The sequence below is a fragment of the Globicephala melas genome, chromosome 7, assembly GCF_963455315.2.
Source record: "Globicephala melas chromosome 7, mGloMel1.2, whole genome shotgun sequence".
NCBI classification, from domain to species: domain Eukaryota; kingdom Metazoa; phylum Chordata; class Mammalia; order Artiodactyla; family Delphinidae; genus Globicephala; species Globicephala melas.
Genome location: NC_083320.1, coordinates 19,064,042 through 19,086,772, shown reverse-complemented (window position 1 = coordinate 19,086,772; position 22,731 = coordinate 19,064,042). Strand labels below are relative to the sequence as shown.

Below are 22,731 nucleotides of genomic sequence, written 5' to 3'. Positions count from 1 at the left end.
ATAACCAAAATAAAAACATTACTTACTTTTCAGTGACTTTTACTGAAAAACCCTATGTAATAACAATTCACCTTTATTCTGATCCTTGTGCCAAAGGCAATGCGCTCTTCTTGGGGAACTACTCATATTCTGCAGCTATGCCAGTTCTCCGGGAGCCATCAACTCAGCTAAAGAAAATGTAAGTGTGCCTTTTTTTTAAAAAATTCATTTACAGCATTAAAATTTTTATACAATTTTATACAACAAAATTTTGTTACAAAATTTTATACAACAAAAATTAACCTTTGACTACTTAAAAACCACAAATTACTTTATAGAAAACATTTAATGCTCAAGATACACATATACACACATACACATAATCAACAGAACTCTAGGGATATATCTGCTGTGGAAAATGAGGGACTCCAGGAGCACGCACCTTCATCAATTTGTGTCTTTTTTAATTTACTCCTGCTACATTTTGAAACTAAGAAGGCAATGAAAAAAGAATATATCCTTTGTTGACTTTATAAACATTGTTACATAACTGGATGTCTTAAATCTTAAAATACCACTTCCATGATGTGTTGATACAAATTTCAAAAGGTGGGTAAACTTGGCTTTTACTTTTCTTTCAAAACTATCTTCATGGGCTTGTTTCCCAAATTTAGGCCTCTCAAAGTCTCAACTTTCCCTGAAGCTCTACCCAAACATTTCTCACTGCCTTCTTGAATACTATAACGTCAACTTTAAACTCCTTTGTTCACTTGGTAAAAAATCATTTATTGAGCTACTCCAATCTGTTGGCACTGTGTTAGGGATACACATGTGAACATGACACAGTCCACGCCCTCTTTAAGAGACTCCCCAGACTTCCCTACATTTGTCCTTCCACTGTCATTCAGACAAAAAGATCTTAGCATCAGCTTTAACCTCATTCTCATTTATCTAAAACAGTCTTTCCATCACTACTACCCTAATTCAGAAATGCATCACTTTGCCATTCTTCCCACCTAATATTTATTATGCAACATTTACTAAGCACAGTACTAAGCACCATACATGCAATATCTCATAATCGTCACAACAATCCTAAAGGATGGGGATTATTAATATCTCTATTTTACAAATGAGGAAACTGAGGCTTAGAGAGATCAGGTAATTTATGCATGGTTACAGAGTCAGTAAGAGACAAAACTAAGTCTAGCACCAGAAGCCATGTTTTTAACCACTACCTTATCGCATCCCCAATGATTTGTAGCAACCACTTTCCAGTCTCCATTCTCTCAAGATTTTTCTATCCAATAAATCCTTTACCCTATAATACCCTTTCTAAAGGACTATTCTTTTTTATCTCTTACCAACTAAAGTGTGTCTCCTTAACTTTCTCTCTAAAGGGGGCAGGGGGAGGGTGGAGGGGCCCTGTCTTATTTTCTTTTGTACTCCCAACAAAATGACAGGCACTTAGTAAATGCGAAAATATGTGCTACTGATGCTAATACCCCTCCCAAACATTAAAAATTTTTTTTTTTATTTTACTGTGGTAAGAATACTTAACATGAGATCTACCCTCTTAACAAACGTTTAAGTGTACAATACAGTATTGTTAACTATAGGTACAATGTTGTACAGCTTATCTCTAGAATTTATTCATCTTGCTTAACTGAAACTTTTTCCCAAACATTTTTAACAGTTCATCACTATCTACAAAATAAATCCAAATGCTTCTGTGTTTGGCACTCCTACTTTTAATTTTCAATTTCTCAACATAAATCCCGTTCTACACACACAAATTATTAAATTTTAGTATTTTCTTCCATAACTACCACCAACCACTTACTTAAACATGGAATTTTCCTTTATATAAATTTTTGGAAACCTCATCTTCACTGGTCTCATAGTTTAACCTGTTGTTAAAATATATAAACACTGCTCTGATTTCTAAGGGCTTTCTTTCCTAAAAAGAGCCATAAAACAAATGCACAAAATTAGTGTGGTCACTGAAAGTAAAGAGAGAAGTTGACCTAGATAAAGTTTATCTCCAATTCAAAGAGTCTAAAATCTGAATGATTCTATGACATAAGAATGGGTAAAATCATCCAAAGCTGGAAAACCCTTTGGTCTTTTGTGTCCTTTAATTTGTCTGCAGAGTGAAAAAAGATGTTTGTCATCAGATGACAAGAATATCAATAAGCTGGTGTTTCCCAAAGACATGATGATTCTTATAGCAAGCTCCAATTTATTTATTCATTTAACAAATTCTTGAGAAATAGAAATGAAATAGTTCCTAACCCATATTCTAGTAGAAGACACATTTTAAATAATCACACAAGTAAATATATAATTAAAAGTTCTGAAAAATGGATAAAGTTCGGGCATGATGAAAGATTATAATAGGGTACCTGATTTAAGGACCGGGGTGGGTTTTTAAGCAGAGAAATGATGTGTTACTGCTGAATGGAAAAGTGATGTGGTTTGTTTGGGTCTGGGGAAGAGAGTGAAAGGAGCAAGAATGAAAGAAATTAGGACAACCAGACAGGAGAGTATTGAAGTGATTCGGCTTATAACGACAATTACAATAACAATGAATGCTCACTGGCTATTTACTCTACATCAGGTGCTTACCATGGTTATTTAATTTAATCCTCATAGCAATCCAATAAGGTGATTATTATTCCCACTTTACAGATGAGAATATAGGAAACATTAAGTCCAGGTGAGAGAGGACTGTGGCTTGTACTAGAAAAGTGCTAATGAAAATGTACAGAAATATATTCAAGACATACAATGAAAGTAAGAATTAACAGAACCTGAAGAGGGTATAGATACATGGGATGAGGGTTTTCAAGTTTCTACACTATGTAAATGAATAAATGGATATACCACTTAATGAAACAGGATACCAGAAGAGAAAGCATTTGCGTATGGAGAGAATTAAGACTGGTTTCAGACATGTTATATTTGAAATGCCTAAGAAAAAAAATCAAGTTGAGATGTCAAGCAGACAGTTAGCTATTTAGATCTTGAGCTGAAAACAAAGGGAACACGCTGGAAATAAAACTTCTCATCAATATACAGGTAGAATTTAAAGCACAGGGTGGAAGGGAAGAGTAAAAGGAGAACAACCTAGGACTGAACACAGATAACCATTTTACTCCATCAAACATCTCTCCCTATGATCATCGATTACTTTGATGTCAACAGGCCTTTCAGTCCTCATTCAACTTTACCTTTCAGCAGAATTCAACATTACTGATAACTTCCTTTACCTTTTCTACAAGACTTGTACTCCTCTATCCAATTACTAAACACCAAGAATCCCTCAGGTGCTCCATCCTAGGTCCCCTTCTTTTCTAGCACTGTACTCTCTTTAGGTAATTTCATCCACATCCATAGCTTCAATTACTATCAACATGACAGATGACATCTATATATTATATACGTTTACCTATATATCCAGCTCAGAGCTCTCCTCTGAGCTCCAACCCAGTATATCCCAACTGCCTACTTGACATCCTCTGATAGCTTTTCCTGTTAGAGACTTGTCAGACACTGCCACCCCAAAAAAGGTATTTACCCAGAGCCTAAATTTTGAAAGGATTACAAAACCACTACAGGTCAACTCTTCAGGTCAACTCTTCAGACAGAATTTTGTGGTCAATTATCATTTCCTTTCACGGATCATGACCTAAAACAGGTAAACCTGACAACCTGATCTGATGGCTATAGATGGGGACCAACCAAAGGCACCAAAAAATACAAATCATGCCTTTTAGTGAGAAATGGTTAGGAAAGAGAAGGTGAAGAACAGCCAAGAGAGTGAAACAGTATCATATCCCAAGGCCTGATGGACGTGCGGCAACGGAAGTCACCTGAAGAGATAGCAGGCCTAAGGGACGAGTGGCGGACGACAACAGCCCCTAGCAAAGAGGGGTCAGGTTCGGGTCGCGGAGGGAGCGAGTGACGGTAAAGACCAGGTCAAAGAAGAGGAAAAGCCTGGGACAAGACCTAAGTGGAGTACCTGTGAGGCCAGAGGGGGCGTCGCGAGAATGGGGGCGGGCTGAGCAGCGGGGCGAACTCCGTAAGAGTGAACGCCAAGTGGGCGGACCGCACGGTGTGGGTGGGCCGGGGGAGCTAGGGGAGCCAGGGTTGGGGCGCCAGGATAAAAAGGCTCAGTTGAGACGCTCGCCGGGCCCACCTTACCTGTGCCTGCCAGTCCGGAGCCTCGGACAGGCCTGCCGGAAGCACGGAGTCTCACGGAGGGGGAGGAGCCGGGGGTTAGGAAGGAAGGGACACCGGGCACGAAAGAGAGGGGCCGCTCGCTCCCCCAGTCAGGGAGAGCGGCTGATGGCGGGAACTGTGACCACACGCAAACACGCACGCACGCACGCACACCCGACGCGACCAGATGAGGCGCGTGCGCGCCAGCCTGAAAACTCCGCCCCTTCTACGCCCTCGCCCCGCCCCAGTGCCGAGCGAAGTCTCGCCCCAGCCCTGACCGTAGTACGCATGCGCACTTCTTACTTCATACACTTTCGCCCTCCCACCGTTTCCCTCCTACTGAGCCCAGTTGGGCATGCGCACTACTTGTCCTCCCGGGACTGCCCGGCTTTTCCCGCCCTTCACTGGCCTCCGGAGAAGGGTCAGAGTTCACGCCCTTCTCTGGAGATACCTGCTCCAAGCCGGGGATGCGGGGACTAGTAGGTGGCGGATGTCCTTCCTGTCCTGAAACTTAAGGGACAAAGGACAAACTCTACAACTGTTAGCTCTAAGAGCTGGGAGGCGGGAAGAGGTTGTGTGGGCGGGGTCAGGGGTGAAAGGTCAGAGGGGCTGCGAAGGGGCGGAGCCAGCCGGAGGCGGATGGCGGCTGTGGCGGCTTATCTGCTTCAGCGGCAGAGGCGCTGAAGCTGGGACGCGGGTCGGGCGTGTCCGGCGGTGGGAGGAGAGCGGCGGCCGCTCCCAACATGCACAGTCTGGCAACGGCTGCGGTAAGTGGCTGGGCCGCCCAGCCTGGGCCCAGAACGCCCCCTCAGCCCGGCGTTTCGGCCTTCTTTCCTCGCTCCCTGTGTCGGGCTGCTCCTCCTGCCCTCAACCCGCGAAGCCCCGGCCCCCTTCCTCGCCGCGCTTGGCTGTGGCGGAGCCGGCCCCCACTTTCCTCGCCGGCCAGCTCCCGCGGCCTCTGACGCCGCGTAGCGCGTTCTTTTCTGGCCCCAGGGCCTGGTCCCGCGGCTGGAGCGCCTCCCTCGCGGCCCGGACGGGCCATTCATTGATTCATTTCGCTGACCAACAGTTTCAGGGCGCCAGTTCCGTGCTTGGCGTTGGCGGGGGCGAGGGGACTTCCGCAGTCCGCCTGACACTGCCCGTGCTCTTGGAGCTCCCTGCTTAGGCACATCGCGGCGGGGAGGAAATGGCTTCTAGCTCAAACCACTTGCTTTACAGATGCAAAATCCGAGACCTGGAGAAGCGAATAGTTACTATGTCCGACTGACGGTTCTCTGCGCTTAAAACCTTTTTTCACACATCTCATTTTACCAGCGTGATCTTTTACCAAGAAAAACAGATAGAGTAAATTAACCTATGTGAAGTAATCCTGTGGTCTCCCATTGCATTGAGAGAAAATCCAGACTCTTTGCCTTGGCCTACAAGGCCCTCTGAACGTTATGTTCCTTACCCAGGTTTTCAGTCTCTTCTGTCACTTGCTCCCCAGGCTCCAGCTACACTGGCCGCCGTTACATCTCTTCTACTTAACGCTTTTCCACTCCAGGTTGCATCTCTTACACACACACACACACCCGCATGTGGGTGTCCGGCTCCTTTTCCCTCAGGTCTCTGTCTAAATCACCCTAGAGTTGCCGTCCCTGACCGCCCTATTTAAAGTAGTTCTGTAACCCCCCAACTTTTCTCTGTTAGAGTACCCTTCAAAGAATTGATCCCAATTTGTAATTCTTGTATTAATTTACTTGTTTGTTATTTGTCCCCCTTTTGAGGTCAGGGACAGGGATCATGTGGGTTCTGTTTATATGGTTACTCCAGTGCCAAGTCAGTTCCTGGCACCAAGTAAGGGCTGAAATATTTTGCTGAATGACGCCATATAGATGAGGGAGGTGACTACTGAGAGCAAATAGCCGTAATAGGCAGACAGGATCTTGTGATTCGAGCATATTCTTCTGAATGCCCATCCAACTTTTTCAGTTTAACCAAGGTGAAGTGACTTAAGGAGAGAGTAATATACTGAAGTTGCATTACCAGGCAAAATAACATAAATCCTAAATAGAGGACAAAAGTTGCCTCAACTTTAAAGTCAGAAAGTGAGCTGAGTGTGACTAGGCTATAGACAGCATTGTCATTTCCAGGGCAAGTGGCATCTCTGCCTCCTGGCACCAAGTTTCTAAAGTGTTTGTAACTTTTCACAGAGAGAGGTACCTTTTATATATCTCTTAACTAGATGACTGCAATTTCCCCAGCTCTTTTGTTTCTTCCAGATTTTACATGTAATATGGGAAGAAGCTAGTCAGAAAATGAGGTTGTTGCTGGTAGGAGGGGGGCAGGTTAAACAAAGGATTCTGCTAAGGTTGGCTCATCCATCTCTCAAAATCTGATTGTCTTCTCTAGGCTTTGATACCAAGCTGCTCTTTCCCCTGTGCCTCCCCAGACTCTACCTATTCAGTTCCTTTTCAGTTGCTCCCTAATACATCTTTTGAACAGATATTAGAGCTGTGGTTCATTACTTAAAAACTCAGTACGTGTTTCTTCAAGTAAATTTATAGTGCCTTACCTTTATTTAGAAATTGAGCTTTTGATACTTTTTAACCTGTTATGCTGTTTGGACTACACAAAAGCTCTGACAAGTTCATTTGTACCACTCATTCACTGGAATATTTGGTTAGTGAATCTGAAGCAAAAAAAAGTTGAGCCACCTCTTTCCCAACCCTTAATGCCTTCCATTAGGCTAAACTGCCTGTGTTATTCTGATCTGGGTAAAGGGACACTAATGGTATATATCCCTCACTAGAAATTGAGGAGCTAATAATACATGCAGCAGTGCCTGCAGTAATCTAAACAGCTTGAGAAGATGCTTACTTTTTGTCTAATGATGAAAATTTGTGTGTATCTTTATTTCTTTTTTTTAAAATAACAAGTAAATCACTTCAGCTAGGGTGATAGTACTATCAAAGGAGAATGTGATCACATACGAATGCAGGATGTTATTCACTAGATGGAGGAATTGAGATCATTTGGGATGTGTCTTAAATTTTGACTCTTTCCTTTAGTATTTTATTATGCCAGCAATTTGTAGTATAGTGGACTCTTCTCATTCTTTGCAGAATACATCTTAACATCTTCATTATTGCCATTGCAGAATGTAATTTCTTTCTCACATCTACTAAATAGAAACAGAAATACCCCACAGGATTGTTTTAAATAAGAATAAGAGAGTGCTCAGTGGTTGGCTATGTTCATTCATTGGTTAAAAGACTTGCTCCCAGACTTCAGCCTTGGGACTCTAATTCCTGCCTCAGCAAAGTAACAAATCACCTGTTATGGACCTTGAAGACTGCTTCAGCTTAATAGTACCACAGATCTTCACATACAATGGGTCTTTTGTAATGAATGTTATACTAGTGATCTAAAACAGCCAAATGTAAACCTTTAGGAGATGCATTGGGTATGCTTCGTTTTTTGTTTTTTTTCCCCACTAATTTCCAGTGGCAATTCTGACATCCTTAAACCCTTGCTTTTTCCTCACTTTCCATGTAACCAGCAGCTGCATTAGTCATTTTATATCTCTTCGCTGAAGCAGTGCTAGACCCCTCCTCTTTGGCAAGTAGAAAGAACATTAAGCACTCTGAAGGATCTAATTCAGACAGCTGTCTCCTATTGAAGATTTAAGCAAATTAACCAACTTTTCTTTGTTTATTCACTTCCATTTTTAAAAAGTTATTTTGAAGAACATTCTGGCCCATATTTTATAAAGATATGAGGATAGTTAAGCTAATTTAGTGTTTCCCTTTGGCACTATTAAGAAAGGTGTTTTCTTGTTATATCATCATTATGTAGACACCCAAAGCCACGTGTTGAGTCATCTCCAGACCAGAAATAATCTCTATTTCAATCTAATTCCATTTTTTATTCACTATCATGTATTCATCGATAAGAAAACCAACAGCTGTTTTGGTCCTCGAACATGAAATTTTATTGATAGATTTGGCCATTTTCTGTTTAAGAGAGCCATCAACAACAATTTTTTAGTTTACTCAAGAGGGGGGATCATATTTCTTTCCCATTTATGGGTAAATGTGGATCTTTTCTAAGTTCTAAATATCTTCTTTTCACATTCTGTTAAGATTTTTCAGAAGTGGAAGACCAACTATCAGTACCCTGTGTTAGTGACACTTGGAGTTAACCATTGGTGACTCACTTTGATAAATGTCTTAAGCTTCACTGAAAGAAAAATGTTACTTGAAATACATTTTCCACATACAAACCAATAAACAGGAAGGAGGAGAATGAGTCCCTCCTAGTTGATAGTACAGACATTTTTTTTAACACATCTGTTAAAAGGAAAGGACCACTGACTCTAAGTAGGTTATAGCTAAAAGTATATAGTTACATGTAATTGATCTTGTTTTTGATGTTGGAAGTGTTGAGGCTGATAACTAATAGTTCAAATCAGACTTCTCATAAATGACTTTGCCTCTGGGTATGTTAATTGAACCCACTATTTACTCAAATCCAACTGTAACAGAATATCAAACTTAAACTTCTGTATTGGGTTCTTAAATAATTTCTTCAACTTGGAGGAATATTTGTGATTTCAGTCCTATAGACAAAGTAGGACTCACTGATTCTAGAGAGTAGACTAGAGTTTCAATGTAATTCTGCCATATACTTGCTTGTGTAAACTTCAGTATATTAAACCTCCCTGAACCTGTTTCCTCTTAGAATTTTGAGAATAATTTGAGGTAATCCACAGTGACTGGCACATAGTATTTCAGTAAACATTGCCTCCTATTAAAAGTTCTTAGAAAAAATCAAACCTAGTCTATAGTAGAGGGCTGGGTGTGGGGTTTTCTGAAAGGAGTATAGAGAATTTGGGGGGGATAATGGAATGTCCAGTAATGTATCTTGATTGTGGTGGTGGTTACTTGGGTATATAGGTTTCTCAAAATTCATTGAAATGTACACTTAAATGGGTGCACTTAGAAGTTGTGTTGTATGCAAATTGTACCTCAGTAAAATTGATTTTTTTTTTTTTTTTTGCGGTACGCGGGCCTCTCACTGTTGTGGCCTCTCCCGTTGCGGAGCACAGGCTCCGGACGCGCAGGCTCAGCGGCCATGGCTCACGGGCCCAGCCGCTCCGCGGCATGTGAGATCTTCCCGGACCGGGGCACGAACCCGCGTCCCCTGCATCGGCAGGCAGACTCTCAACCACTGCGCCACCAGGGAAGCCCAAACTGATTTTTTTGTAGCCAGTTAGTTTAGCCTCTCACTTGTAACTAAAGAAAGAAATTTTTGAGATTTTAGAGCTGAGACTTTGATAATTAATTTAGTTCCCTCATATAACCAATGATAAAATGGAGGCTTAGAAAAGTAAATGATTTATTCTAGGTCACACAATGGTAAAAATGGCAAAACTGTTTTGAAGCCACTTCTAGCTCCCAATCCAGTGTGCATTCCAGTTATGTACTTGTGTAGTTACTTGCAAATCAAGGTCTTTTTTTTTTTTTTTTTTTTTTTTTTTGGTGGTACGCAGGCCTCTCACCGCTGTGGCCTCTCCCCTTGCGGAGCACAGGCTCCGGACGCGCAGGCTCAACTCAACCACTGCGCCACCCGGGAAGCCCTTTCTTATTATTTTTAATTCTTTTTTGGCTGCACCACACACGGCCTGCAGGATTTTAGTTCCCCGATCCCTGGATCAAACCCGGGCCCCCTGCAGTGGAAGGTCAGAGTCCTAAACACTGGATCACCAGGGAATTCCCAAGGTCTTTCTTATTCTTAAACTTGACAACATGTTCTTAATTCTAGGTCTGTAAAAGGGGTACAGGCAGGATCTGTGAGTTCCCTGAAATTATGTATAAATTTTAGGTAAAAATAAATTATGTGCAAAACAGTTTGAAATTGTGTATTTTTCTGAGGAAAAGATCCAGAGATTTCAATTCAAGAAATGCTACCCTCTGCTTTTGTGGTAGTATCCTGCCGTTATTGTTAATGTGTTTAAGTTAGGTAGTTTCCAAAAGGGAAATCAGATAAATTTGCTTCTCTACCACTGGACGGTGTGTGCTGGTAGATTGTATCAGCCACAGCCTCAGAAATGTATTAGTAAATTATAAATTTAAAGAATTATAGCAATTGAACTAGGAATCTTTAGAGGTAATCTTTAAATAGAGAATTGGAGGAGGAGGAAGTCTGCCCACCGTTTACTCATAGTTCCATCAGTTGTAAAATGAGGATTATAACCACGGTGCTGTGATCATTCAATGAAACCATGCTTTTTAAAAGTACAATACAGGGACTTCCCTGGTGGCACAGTGGTTAAGAATCCGCCTGCCAATGCAGAGAACACAGGTTTGATCCCTGGTCTGGGAAGATCCCACATGCCGCGGAGCAACTAAGCCCCTGTGCCACAAGTACTGACCCTGCGCTCTGGAGCCAAGCCCGCGTGCCACAACTGCTGACGCCCTCGCACCTAGAGCCCGTGCTCCGCAACAAGAGAAGCCACCACAATGAGAAGCCTGCGCACCACAACAAAGAGTAGCCCCGGCTCGCCGCAACTAGAGAAAGCCTGTGTGCAGCAACAAGCACCAAACACAGCCAATAAATAAATTAATTAATTTTAAAAAATAAATAAATAGGGCTTCCCTGGTGGCGCAGTGGTTGAGAGTCCACCTGCTGATGCAGGGGACACGGGTTTGTGCCCCGGTCAGGGAAGATCCCACATGCAGCGGAGCGGCTGGGCCCGTGAGCCATGGCCACTGAGCCTGCGCGTCCGGAGCCTGTGCTCTGCAACGGGAGAGGCCACAACAGTGAGAGGCCCGCGTACCGCAAAAAAAAAAAAATAATAATAATAAATAAATAAATAAAAGTACAGTACAGTTCCCTCTTTTTCCTCATCTACCCACCCCCTCTTTTACTTCCCACTCCCTTTTAGGAAGGCATCAATTTTCAGATTCTAACATTTTTGTGACAGGTGTGCCTAAACGATCTTTGGGATTCAGAAGGAGAGTCAGATGCATTTGGGGTTTTTATTACCATCAAGATCTAGTAAGATGCTGGAGTTGTGCTTTGGGGCTTTATTCAGGGATGAAGTCCAAAGTATTTTATCAGTCGTCTGGTAATATAAGTTAATATAGAAATCAGTGCGTAATTCAAAATGTAAATATATGGGAATTCCCGGGCGGTCCAGTGGTTAGGACTCGGCGCTTTCACTGCCGGGGCCCGGGTTCCAAGATCCTTCAAGGCAAGCAGCACGGCCAAAAAAAAAAAAAGAGCAAAAATACTTCCTTTTTATTCTCCAAAATAACTAACTTTCCTTGTGTGTTATAAAATTACTTGTTAATGTTGGTAGGGAAGGGGTGTGTGTGTGTGTGTGTGTGTGTGTGTGTGTGTGTGTTGGTGGTTATCACTAGCTGAATTATGCCCATCTGAGCCATGATTTGACATAGGGAACTATGTCAAACTATTTCACTGACTTTTCCCATTAAAATGATGGTTATTAAGTACCTCATAATCTCAATAAGTAGAGAATTTCTCTTAGTATCAATGATATTGTTCATGGGTGTTGATTGTTTTTCAGATTCTGCTGAACTAACAGCAGTAACATTTTAATTTTTGTCTGAGATTTTTATATATTTCCTATTTCTTTTGTCTAGGTCACAGGAAATAGTTTTTTGGAAAGTTGTGTTTAGATCAGACCTAATCTTTCAGGCAAGTGAGAAGCAGCATTAGCAAGGCAGTTAAGAGTATGGACTCTGCTGCCAGACTACCTGAATTCAAATCCTAGGCTTTGCCACTTAACTTTTAAATAACGTCTCAGTTTTCTCATCTATGAAATGAGGGTGGTAATGACAAGTATTTATTTAAGACAGTGCCTGACAGAGTAAGCACTATGTATGTGAGCTCTCACTTTTATTTTAAGAAATAATTGTATTCATCCGATAACAAATAGGTATTCAGTGGGTTTAAACTAACTCCTCCTATTAAATTTGGGGCAAAATTCATCAGGGGTGATGAAAAAGAGGGTCCCTACCTCAGATATTTCCTGGTACCAAACTGCCCTAACTGCCTTCTGGTTGTTAGAGTGGCTGCAGAACTCATCTCTAAGCTTATACCTGAGGGCCACATTACCACCTACCTGGCATCCATAGCTCTCTTAGAACTAAAGTCCAATGGAGGCTGCAGAAGTTGGAGTATTACTGGCAGCAGGTTGTCATGGCCTTAGGGACCCAAGTAGGCACCAGATATTGACCCTCCAGAGTGCCAGCACCACTCCAGGGGCACGATCTCCTCTGCTGTAGTCAAGCCAGCTCTGGAAACGTCATATGTGGAGATAGGACCTGGTGTTCAGAAGCCACAATATGCTGACTGGTGTCTACCAGTGCAGCCTGGCGTTGTTCACCTAGGGTTCCCCAGGACAGGATAGGGTACAGGGTGCTGGGTACAAGTCACAAATTGGCTTTAGAGAGGGTGATGGAGTCTACTGATGGTGGTGTCTGGATGACAGGCCTCTAGGAATGAGTAATGACTAATCAGGATAGACACTATATTGCTGGAGCATTGTCTGTGGGGCCCTCTTTAGGATTGTGGGTCATCCAAGAGACTGTGGGCAGGAAACCCAAAGCTAAAATTTTAGCCCTTGTTTCTACTGAGCTTTTAAGGTGATGTAATACTCTAAATGTAAACATATCCTATCTTCTGGTGGGAATTACATTTCCAAAAATAATTTTTAAAGTCAAGGGCCTATCTGTGGTAACATAGAAAAGTCAAGTGCTTGGACCATACTGTTTTTGCTGTTGGGAGCGGAGGGCAGGAAAACTATTCCTTCTGCATCATTTAGGAGCCTATGTTTTCTTGAGGTGCATCACTGATGGGAATTACAAAGCAACTTTTAGCAGATTACTCTGAGGCACTTAAAGAGGACTTAAATTACATGGTATTTTAGTCTGTTTAGCAGAACACCTTGTGGTTCATTCTAGCAAGCAAGAGAAATGATAAACGTTAAACTAAAAGCTTCTAATCAAGCTTCCATTTATAGAAGGCAATTATTCAGCTTGAGTAAATGTGACTACTACTCAAAGTCCATCTTAGACTTCATTCTGTTCTTCAGCAAACACAGTTTTCCTTTTTGTTCCTTATTTTTATATCTGTGCGATGGGTAGGTCATCATTCTATCACACTAAGGTGTAGTGGGAACATGTGCATAGTGTGAGAAGCTGGTGTAATATGGTTCAAGAAAGATTGGAATATGCAACTTTTGTACTTGGGTGAATTGAGCAAGTTAATTCCTCTGAGCATTAGTAGTTTCATCTGCAAGTGTAGATCCCTTTTTTCTGTCTACCTACCCTATAATTCCTCATGGTTTGGGGGGAAATTAAGTGAGAAAATATTGGACTAGGGATGGAAATCACCATGAATTTGTTAGGACTTTAGAGCCAGAAATAGCAATGGTTATCATTTTTCTAGTTTCCCATCTTATCTTCCAGATAAGAATAGTTAAGGGACTTAACCAAGGTAACAAGCCTGTTTGACAAATGTGAAGAATTATAGAAGTGCTCAAATTTTTTGGAATATTGAGATTCTTTAGCACAATAAAGAAAGCATGTTCTGTTTATATAGTCCCTACACGAGTAAGGAATGAATGAATCTCTGAGGGGTGGAGGTACAATATGTATAAGAATCATTAGAGGGGGGAGTTTTTCCAAATTACATAGATTTTCTGCTTCATGGAGGGGGATGCTGGAATTACTGGGGAAGGAAGAGCAATGTGGGGGAGGGCTTTTTCTTTCAAAAACCATCATAGGCACATGGTTAAAAAAAAGAGTTTAAACTATATGCAGAAGATTTTATTGTATACAATGACAAGTAGGTCTCCCATATAGATTCCAACCTTAGAGGTAACTACTGTTAACAGTTTCTTATGTGTACTTCTAGAAATGTTGTATATAAATATATAAGAATATATGTGTGTGTTAATGGAAGCGTATATGCTGTTCTGCACCCTTTTTGGTTTTTTTTTTTTTCTTATTTAGTATCAGCACAATATAGAGCTAACTCTTTTTTAAGGGGCTATGTAGTATTCCATATAAAAATGTACCCCTGTATATTTAACCGGTTCCTTATTGATAGATGTTGATAGACTTCAAGTTTTCTGCTTTTAAAATAGTGCAGCAGTAAATATTCTGGTATATCTTCAGTACAGCCCAAGTAGACCTGTAGGATAAATTTCTAAACATGGAATTATTAAAGAGTGTGTGCCTTTTAGATTTTGATAGATTTAATTCATTTACATCAAGTATATGTATTTAGAAAAGCTCCCCTAGTATTTACAAAAAATATGTTCCCTCCAAAGGCTACTGCAGAGTAAGACTTGATTTGACTCTAATGAAACTCACGTTTACTTTCTTGTTTTCACTTGAAGCCTGTGCCTACTGCACTGGCTCAGGTGGATAGAGAAAAGATCTATCAGTGGATCAATGAGCTGTCCAGTCCTGAGACAAGGGAAAATGCTTTGCTGGAGTTAAGTAAAAAGAGAGAATCTGTTCCTGACCTTGCACCCATGCTGTGGCATTCATTTGGTACTATTGCAGCACTTTTACAGGTGGGTATATATCCATGAGTTGCATGTCATTCCTGTTTATCACACTTGTATCTCTCTGCCTTTGCCCAAATGATTATGAAAACTTTGGTAGGATGGTTTTTTTCTTTTTATTATTTTTTAAAACTTTATTTATTTTTTTAATATAAATTTATTTATTCATTTATTTTTGGCTGCGTTGGGTCTTCATTGCTGCGCGGGGGCTTTCTCTAGTTGCGGTGAGCGGGAGCTACTCTTCATTGAAGTGCACAGGCTTCTTATTGCGGTGGCTTCTCGTTGCAGAGCAGGGGCTCTAGGCGTGCAGGCTTCAGTAGTTGTGGCATGCAGGCTCAGTAGTTGTGGTGCACGGGCTTAGTTGCTCCGTGGCATGTGGGGTCTTACTGGACCAGGGATCGAACCCATGTCCGCTGCACTGGGCAGGCGGATTCTTAACCACTGCGCCATCAGGGAAGTCCTAAATTTTATTTTTTTAATTAGTTTATTTATTTATTTTGACTGCACTGGGTCTTCATTGCAGCACGTGGGCTTTTTGTTGTGGCATGCGGGCTTTTCTACTCGCGGTGCATGGGCTCTAGAGCATGCAGGCTCAGTAGCTGCAGTGCGCGGGCTTAGTTGCAGTATGTGGGATCTTAGTTCCCCGACCAGGGATCGTACCCGGGCCCCCTGCATTGGGAGCACGGAGCCTTAACCAGTAGACCACCAGGGAAGTCCCAGAATGTATATATATTTTTTAATGTTAGCATTTGTAAGAATCTGTTTTAGAAAAGTCTAAGGTACTTGTTAAAGTGCAGGTTCTTGGATCCTACCCAAGAGATTTGATATATTTAGTCTAAGATGAAAAATCTATTTTTAACAGGCAGCTCCCCCACACCCAGGTGATTCCAATGTACATGGTGTAAGAGCTACACTTTGAGAAACACAACTTTAAGAGTGCTACAAAATAATATTTACTACATGGTGGGGGGGATGGAAAGGAAGGTATAAGAACTGAAAGGTATATTCTGGGGAAAGAAAATGTTAAGATAAAGGTATAACAGCTGTAGGATTAAAGGTGGGTATTCTTGTACATTGAAGAATAAATAACTGAAATTTGGTTCTGACCAGAACGGTCATTTGTGGGGAATAAATTGATACAGTATAGTCCTAAGAACCAAGATAGAATGATCATCCTTTAAAGTATTGTCCATAATTCCCAATAATTAGATCAATTTTTTTAATCTATTAAGTAAATTCATATTCTGTCCCTACAACACGTACCCAAGAAACTAATCTTTCTTATAGGAACATTTTCTGTGTAAAAGTTTTACAATTAAGATAAATGGAATTGTGTTCAGCAAATCATTGCCTTTCGGCGGAGAATACATATATTCCCTGCTGTTTGTACATATCCCCACACATATACCCATGTTCTTATCTCCCCCTTTTGCGGTTGCTACCTGACCAAGGAGAAACTTTTTTGTGAGTCACTGTGGTTGATTTACTAACACTTTCTGGCTAGCTATCTCATCACTGCAACTAAAAGTAGGGTGTTGACAAAAGGGGGGATTATAAATATGAGTCCCTCAAGTGAAAGCCTCAACAGATGATGCAGGATATAGGAGGAAGTATGGTTGACCACAGTTGCCTCCATAGAGGTCTTCCTAGAGATATATGTAGAAATGTCTCAGATAGTCTCAGTCAGGTATATTTATGATGAAAGGATAGGAGTATTGTTTATTTCTTCCCCCTCTTTTAATGGTTCGCTTCTTATAGGATACGTGGAATTAAAGTTATTTGCTTTCATACCATGGGAATTAAAGTTGTTCCTTGTTCATCTGGTGCTGATTTCCATTTTTAGGAAATTGTAAATATTTATCCATCTATCAACCCACCCACCTTGACAGCACACCAGTCTAACAGAGTTTGCAACGCTCTGGCATTATTGCAATGTGTAGCATCACACCCAGAAACCAGGTAAATACTTTGAATGAGTGTGTGGGTAGAGGTTTGTGTTGAATGTGGTCCTAACTTCTGAATGATGAGAGGAGGGTCATGCAGTAGGGTGCACGTGTGTGGGTGTGGATCTTTGGGACTCTTCTTTTACTTTTTTTTTCCTGAAGAATTTCTGGTCTCTAATTCACCAGATTTTAGTGTAGTAACAATGTGGTATTGTTTAACATGTTCTTATATAATTAATTTTTTGCCTTTTCAAATTATGGTAAAATATAAATAATGTAAAATTTATCATTTGAACCATTTTAAAGTATACAGTTCAGTAGTATTAAATACATTCATAATGTGCCATCATCACCACCATCCATTTCCATAATTCTGTTCATCCTGTAAAACTTAAACTCTATACGCATTAAACAATAACTCCCCATTCCCCTGCCCCCCAGGCCCTGGCAACTACCATTCTACTTTCCGTCTATGATTTTGACTATTCTGAGTACCTCGTTATAAATGGAATCTTATAGTATTTGTCTTTTTGCGATTGGCTTATTTTACTCACCATAATATCCTCAAGGTTCATCCATATTATAGCATATGTCAGAATTTCCTTCCTTTTTAAGTCTGAATAGTATTCCATTGTCTTATTTACTTTTTACCCATTGGTAGCAAGGAACTTTAAAGGATTGGTGGTCACCTCTCAGGAAAGGTCAGGCATACAGCTACTTCTCCCTCCTGAATCCATGGTAGGCATCACTGTGCCACGCATGAGGCACAGTGCATGGCATTTAGTAGGAGTTCAGTTAGTATTTGGACTCAGCACTTTTTTCTCACATAGTAAGCCAGATTTGGCTTCAGAATCTTTTTTAACACAGGATTTTAGGCAACCTCTGTAATAAATGAGAATTGGCTTTCAAATTGAGACACTTTTGCCTTCCTGCTATATCTGACGAATTAAGAAAGGGGAGATTCTGTTCAGGAATCTGCTTTGTGACTTTTATGGCCTTAAAGCACTTAATAGTCATTTTATTAAAGCCTTTCCTCTCTTTGTCAGGTTTTCCTTATAAAATCTGAGTGCTAGGCTGGCACTGACCTTTCGGAACTTTAGAAACATTGCTAAGAAAATTACTTTTAAGTACTTAAAAATGCAAGAGTACTTTCTTAAAATTTTTGGGTGTTGGCTCTCCTGTAAGTTATAATTATAAATTATATAAAGTAATAGACTGATTCCATATTAGTTGCTGAACATATTAGCTGCAGATTGAAATGTTTTTAGGATACTTAGTGTATCTGAAAGCTCTAACCAAAAAAGAGTATTTAAGCATAACAGATAAACCTTGATAATGGCTGCTTTACTTTTTTGTCTTGGTTTATAAGTTTTTCTCAGCTCCTACCTGTGAATATTACTGTTGACCCATAAACTAGATGAGGGAGGGCATCTAGGAGAATCTCTTGGGCCCTTAAGTGCATTTTATGACCTATTTTTTAAAACTTGCAGTTGGATATTTTATCAGTTTTTAAAGTACTTGGTACTGAATACAGGGAAAATTGTGTGTTCTCTTAACCATTGGTCTAGGCTAGGGTTTGAAGCCTTGACACTATTGACATTTTGGGCTGGATTAAGTCTTTGCGGTGGGAGGAGGGGGATAAGAGGGGACTGTCCTGTGCATTGTAGGATTAGCAGCATCCTGGCCTCTGCCCAGTGGATGTCAATCCCTTCAGTATGACAACCAAAAATATATCCAGACATTGCCCCTGAGGGGGCAAAATCACCCCAACTGAGAACCACTGGTCTAGACTAATGACCAGTAACAGTCTTTCCTAGAGATTCCTTGGTCAAGCAGTGTTATAGGCCTTATAGAATTAACCACCTGGGAATGTTCAGAATCCTTAGAAATTAACTCTGGGCTCTGAATGTGATTATTTTTTTCTTTTAGGTCAGCATTTCTTGCAGCACACATCCCACTTTTTTTGTACCCCTTTTTGCACACTGTCAGCAAAACACGTCCCTTTGAGTATCTTCGGCTAACCAGTCTTGGAGTTATTGGTAAGTTATTAGGATCGTTTCGCAAGCCTGGGATCATCATCATTCATAATAGTGGTCTTAGGTGTTTTGTCTGTTCTTTTGTAGCTTTTGTTCACCAGCTATTCATTTTTGTCTTCGGGGTTGAGTCTAATAAATTAGTTTTTACTAATAAATGAATATCAGAACATTATTGCTCTTACCAAGTACCATTCTGAGTATTGTTAATAAGGCTGTAAGACCCAACATTTGGGATTAAATTCAGTGTGTATGTAGAAATGTTTAATAATTGTAGGGAAAGTAAAGAACAAGAGTGTTAACCAAAAGATTATTATTACAGGAGTAAGAATTTGAGTTTGTTTCTTGGTTTGATTTTTCATCTTTGTCACTTCTGAGCTGTTCTCCCATAATTCCAGGGATTTACTTTCTGTTTTAGCTCGTTGAATTTTTGCATGCTCAAATTAATGTTTCCATGTACATTTATTATGGGAGATGTGTCTAAAACGCTATATCAGCTATTTCAGATCTTAGACTCCTAGGTAGTAAAATCTTTAGATTTGTGAAATGTAAATACATTCAAGAAGATTTCTTTCCTAAATTGCCCTTCCTTTTTTCAGTGTCTTTTTCTCATAGTTTTTGCTCGACATACTAACCAAATAATAAGAACATTAGTTATACAAACTTTGTTTTGTTTGGTTATTATTTTTATGTTCAGCCTGTGTTCACATCCTTATGTTTATAAACCATGAATCAGGAAGTATAATTTAAAAGTTTGGTATTTCTCAGGAACATTTTATTCTACTTTTAAGAAGTAACTGTTATCTCATACTCCAAATGAATGTTATTGTTTTTTACATCTTCTCCCAAGTGGTACTGTAATTAGAAACTTTTTTCCCAATATATTCTTTCCAGCTTGTAAGATATAAAAACGTCTCGTGTAGGATTTAAAACATCAACATGATTCCAGCCAAAAGAAAACACTTGTATTCATTATTTTAATTCAAATCATCCTACTTCTGCTGTTTTTTTTTACTACTGTGGTTGGATGATGCACTTATGTGTTGTTAGGGTAAATGTTGACTGTGGTGGTGGGTGGAAACAGTACTTGGACGGTATTAAGCCAGTTGTCTACCCTTGCATGTATTTTTAGAAACTCAGTTTCTCCCAAGTCATTGAGAGTACAAGCAGAAGGTGAATGTTTGGGCCTAGACTTTTTCCTGCAGTTCAAGGGTTATCAGACAAGTTTGAATATAAATGAAGTGATACGTAACATAGATTAGAAAATACTTGAAACTGAGTAAAAGTAAAAATACAACGTATCAAAATTTATAGGATGCAGCTTAAAGTAGGGCTTAGAGGGAAATTAGTAGCATTAAATGCTTATACTAGAAAGAAAGAGAGGTCTTCAATCAGTGAGCTAAGCTTTTCTTTAAGAAACTAGAAAAAGGAGCAAATTAAACCAGAGCAAACAGAAGGAAGGAAATAATAAAGACTAGATATCAATGAAAATATGAAAAGAAAATCAATACATAAAATCAGTGAAACCAAAAGCAGTGTTTTTTTGTTTTGTTTTTTGAGATATAATTGACATATAACATTGTATTCATTTTTGGTATACAACATGATTTGGTATATGTATATATTGCAAAATGATCGTACAGTAAGTTTAGTTAACATCCATCATCACACCTAGGCAACATTGTTTTTCCTTGTGATGAGAACTTTTTACGATCTCTCTTTTTAGGATTTCTCTTAGAAGCTTTCAAACATACAATACTGTATTGTTACTGTGGTCATCATGCTGTACATTATACCCCTGGGACTTATTTATCTTATAACTGGACGTTTATACTTTTTAACCACCTTCACCCATTACATCCACCCCAATTTTTTATTGAAAAAATTCAATAAAATTAATAAACCTCTATCCAGACAGACTGATAAAAAAAAGAGAAGGCACAAGTTACAAATACCATAAATGAAAGGGGGTGCATTATAAAAGACTCTACAGACAATTAAAAAGATAATAAGATAATACTGCTAATAACTCTTTGTCCATAAATTTGACAACCTAGGTGAAATGCACAAATTCTTTGAAAATACGGTCTGGCAGAGTGCACTCAAAAAAAAAAAAAGAGATAAGCTGAATAGTTTTTGTAGTTAAAAACCTTCCAACATAGAAAACTCTAGGCCCAGATGGTTTCAACTGGTTAATTCTACCAAAAACTTAAAGAAGGAATAACACAAATTCTGTTAAAAACTTTTCCATAACATGGAGAGGAGGCTTCTCAACTCTTGGTGAGGGCAGCATTACTCTGATAATAAAAACAGAAAAAGAAGTAAAAAGACTATAGACCAGTATCCCTCATGAACACAGATGCAGAAATTCTCAACAAAATGGTAACAAATCAAATCCAACAACATGTAAAAAGGATCATAATGACCATGTGGGTTTTATCCCAGGAAATCATTCTGGTTCAACTTTCAAAAATCAGCCATTATGATTGACCGTATCCACAGACTAGAGATGAAAAATCATGTGATCTTCTCTGTAGTTTATAAAAACAGCCTTTGACAGAATTCAGTATCCATTCGTGATAAAAACTCCAGCAAAGCAGGAATAGAGGGGAACTTTCTCAACCTGATAAAGTACAAAAACAAAAATAAAACCCTTCAGTTAAGATCATAGTTAATGTGAAGAACTGAATGTTGTCCCCCTAAGATTGAAAACAAGGCAAGGATGTTCATTCTCACCAGTCTTATTCATTCTCATCCTGGTTATCCTTACCGGTGCAGTAAGGCAAGAGAAAAAAAATAAAGGACATACAAATTAGAAAGGAAAAAATAAAATATTGGCTACATTTTATAGCTATAAATGGAGTATAATCTTTAAAAATTGTGAATCACTATATTGTATACCTGTAACTTGCACAGTATTGTACAGAAACTATACTTCAATAAAAAATTTTTTTAAAAAAAGGAAAAAGAAAACTGTGTTCACATACAACATGATTAACTGCATTGAAAAGTCTTGAAGAATCTACAGAAAAAAGCTACTAGAACTAGTGAGTTTAACAAGGTTGTAAGTTATAGAGTTATTATACAAAAATCAATTACATTTTTGTGTGCTTGCACTAAACAGTTAGAGATTGAAATTTCACCAAAACGTGAAAAACTTGGGTGTAAGTCGTACAAAATATGTGCATAGTCTATAGCTAAAAACTATACAACAAGGACAAAAGAAATCAAAACCTAAATAAATGCAGAGATACACCATATTCATCAATTGGTTTATCGTTAAGATGTCGTTAAGATGTCGTTCTCCCCCAGATGATATATAGATTTAGAGCAATTCTAACAAAATCCCAGTAGGATTTTTTTTATAGAAATTGACAAGGTGATCCTAAAATTTTATCTGGAAAGACAAATGAACTAGAATATGCATTTTTTAAAAAGAAGGAGAAAGTTGGAAGACATATACTACCTAATTTCCAGACCTACTGGAAAACTACAGAGTCAAAACAGTGTGGTATTGGAGAAAAGATAGACTTGTAGAGCAGAATGGAGAGTACAGAGATAGACGCACACAATTATGGTCAATTGGATTTTTGACAAAGCTGCAAAGAGAATTTAGTGAAGAAAGGATAGTCTTTTTCAGTAAATCGTGCTGGAACAATTGGATATCCATATGTAAAGCAATGAACCATGATCTATACCTTGTACTCTATACAAAATTAACAAAATGGACTTTAGACCTACATGTAAAAAATCTAAGTGAGATAATAATCTGCCATCTGCAGCAGGCCATGTTAGTAAATTATGGTATGTGCTGTTTAGAGATGTAGCATTTGTAGATTGTCAGTTCTGGTTAAAGTAAATGATATTACTCTCTCCTGAAGTGATTGACTTTAGTTATTACAGGTCCAATTAACTAAGGCCTTTCATATAAAAGCTAGTGATGCGTTGGGCAGCTCAAGGAACAGTC

At 39.4% G+C, this 22,731-nt stretch overlaps 2 protein-coding genes across 5 annotated transcripts in view; one reads left to right on the top strand and one right to left on the bottom strand.

The window, feature by feature from the left end:
• The window catches only part of USP37 (ubiquitin specific peptidase 37), a 90,221-nt gene extending 85,881 nt beyond the window's left edge, over positions 1 to 4,340 (bottom strand). For 2 of the 4 annotated variants that reach the window (XM_030848924.2, XM_060301857.1), the window contains exons 1-2: positions 4,186 to 4,340; positions 27 to 167 (exon numbers count right to left, since the gene is read on the bottom strand). The gene's annotated coding sequence lies outside the window, so the exon portion shown is untranslated. The remainder of the gene's footprint in view (positions 1 to 26; positions 168 to 4,185) is intronic. The other 2 variants (XM_030849076.2, XM_060301856.1) reach the window with 2 other exon arrangements.
• Positions 4,341 to 4,574: 234 nt separating this feature from the next.
• The window catches only part of CNOT9 (CCR4-NOT transcription complex subunit 9), a 31,926-nt gene continuing 13,769 nt past the window's right edge, over positions 4,575 to 22,731 (top strand). Inside the window, exons 1-4 of the mRNA XM_030848715.2 lie at positions 4,575 to 4,970; positions 14,618 to 14,797; positions 16,632 to 16,747; positions 18,661 to 18,770. Of these exons, the coding sequence (XP_030704575.1) occupies positions 4,947 to 4,970; positions 14,618 to 14,797; positions 16,632 to 16,747; positions 18,661 to 18,770 (430 nt within the window). The 5' untranslated portion in view covers positions 4,575 to 4,946. The remainder of the gene's footprint in view (positions 4,971 to 14,617; positions 14,798 to 16,631; positions 16,748 to 18,660; positions 18,771 to 22,731) is intronic.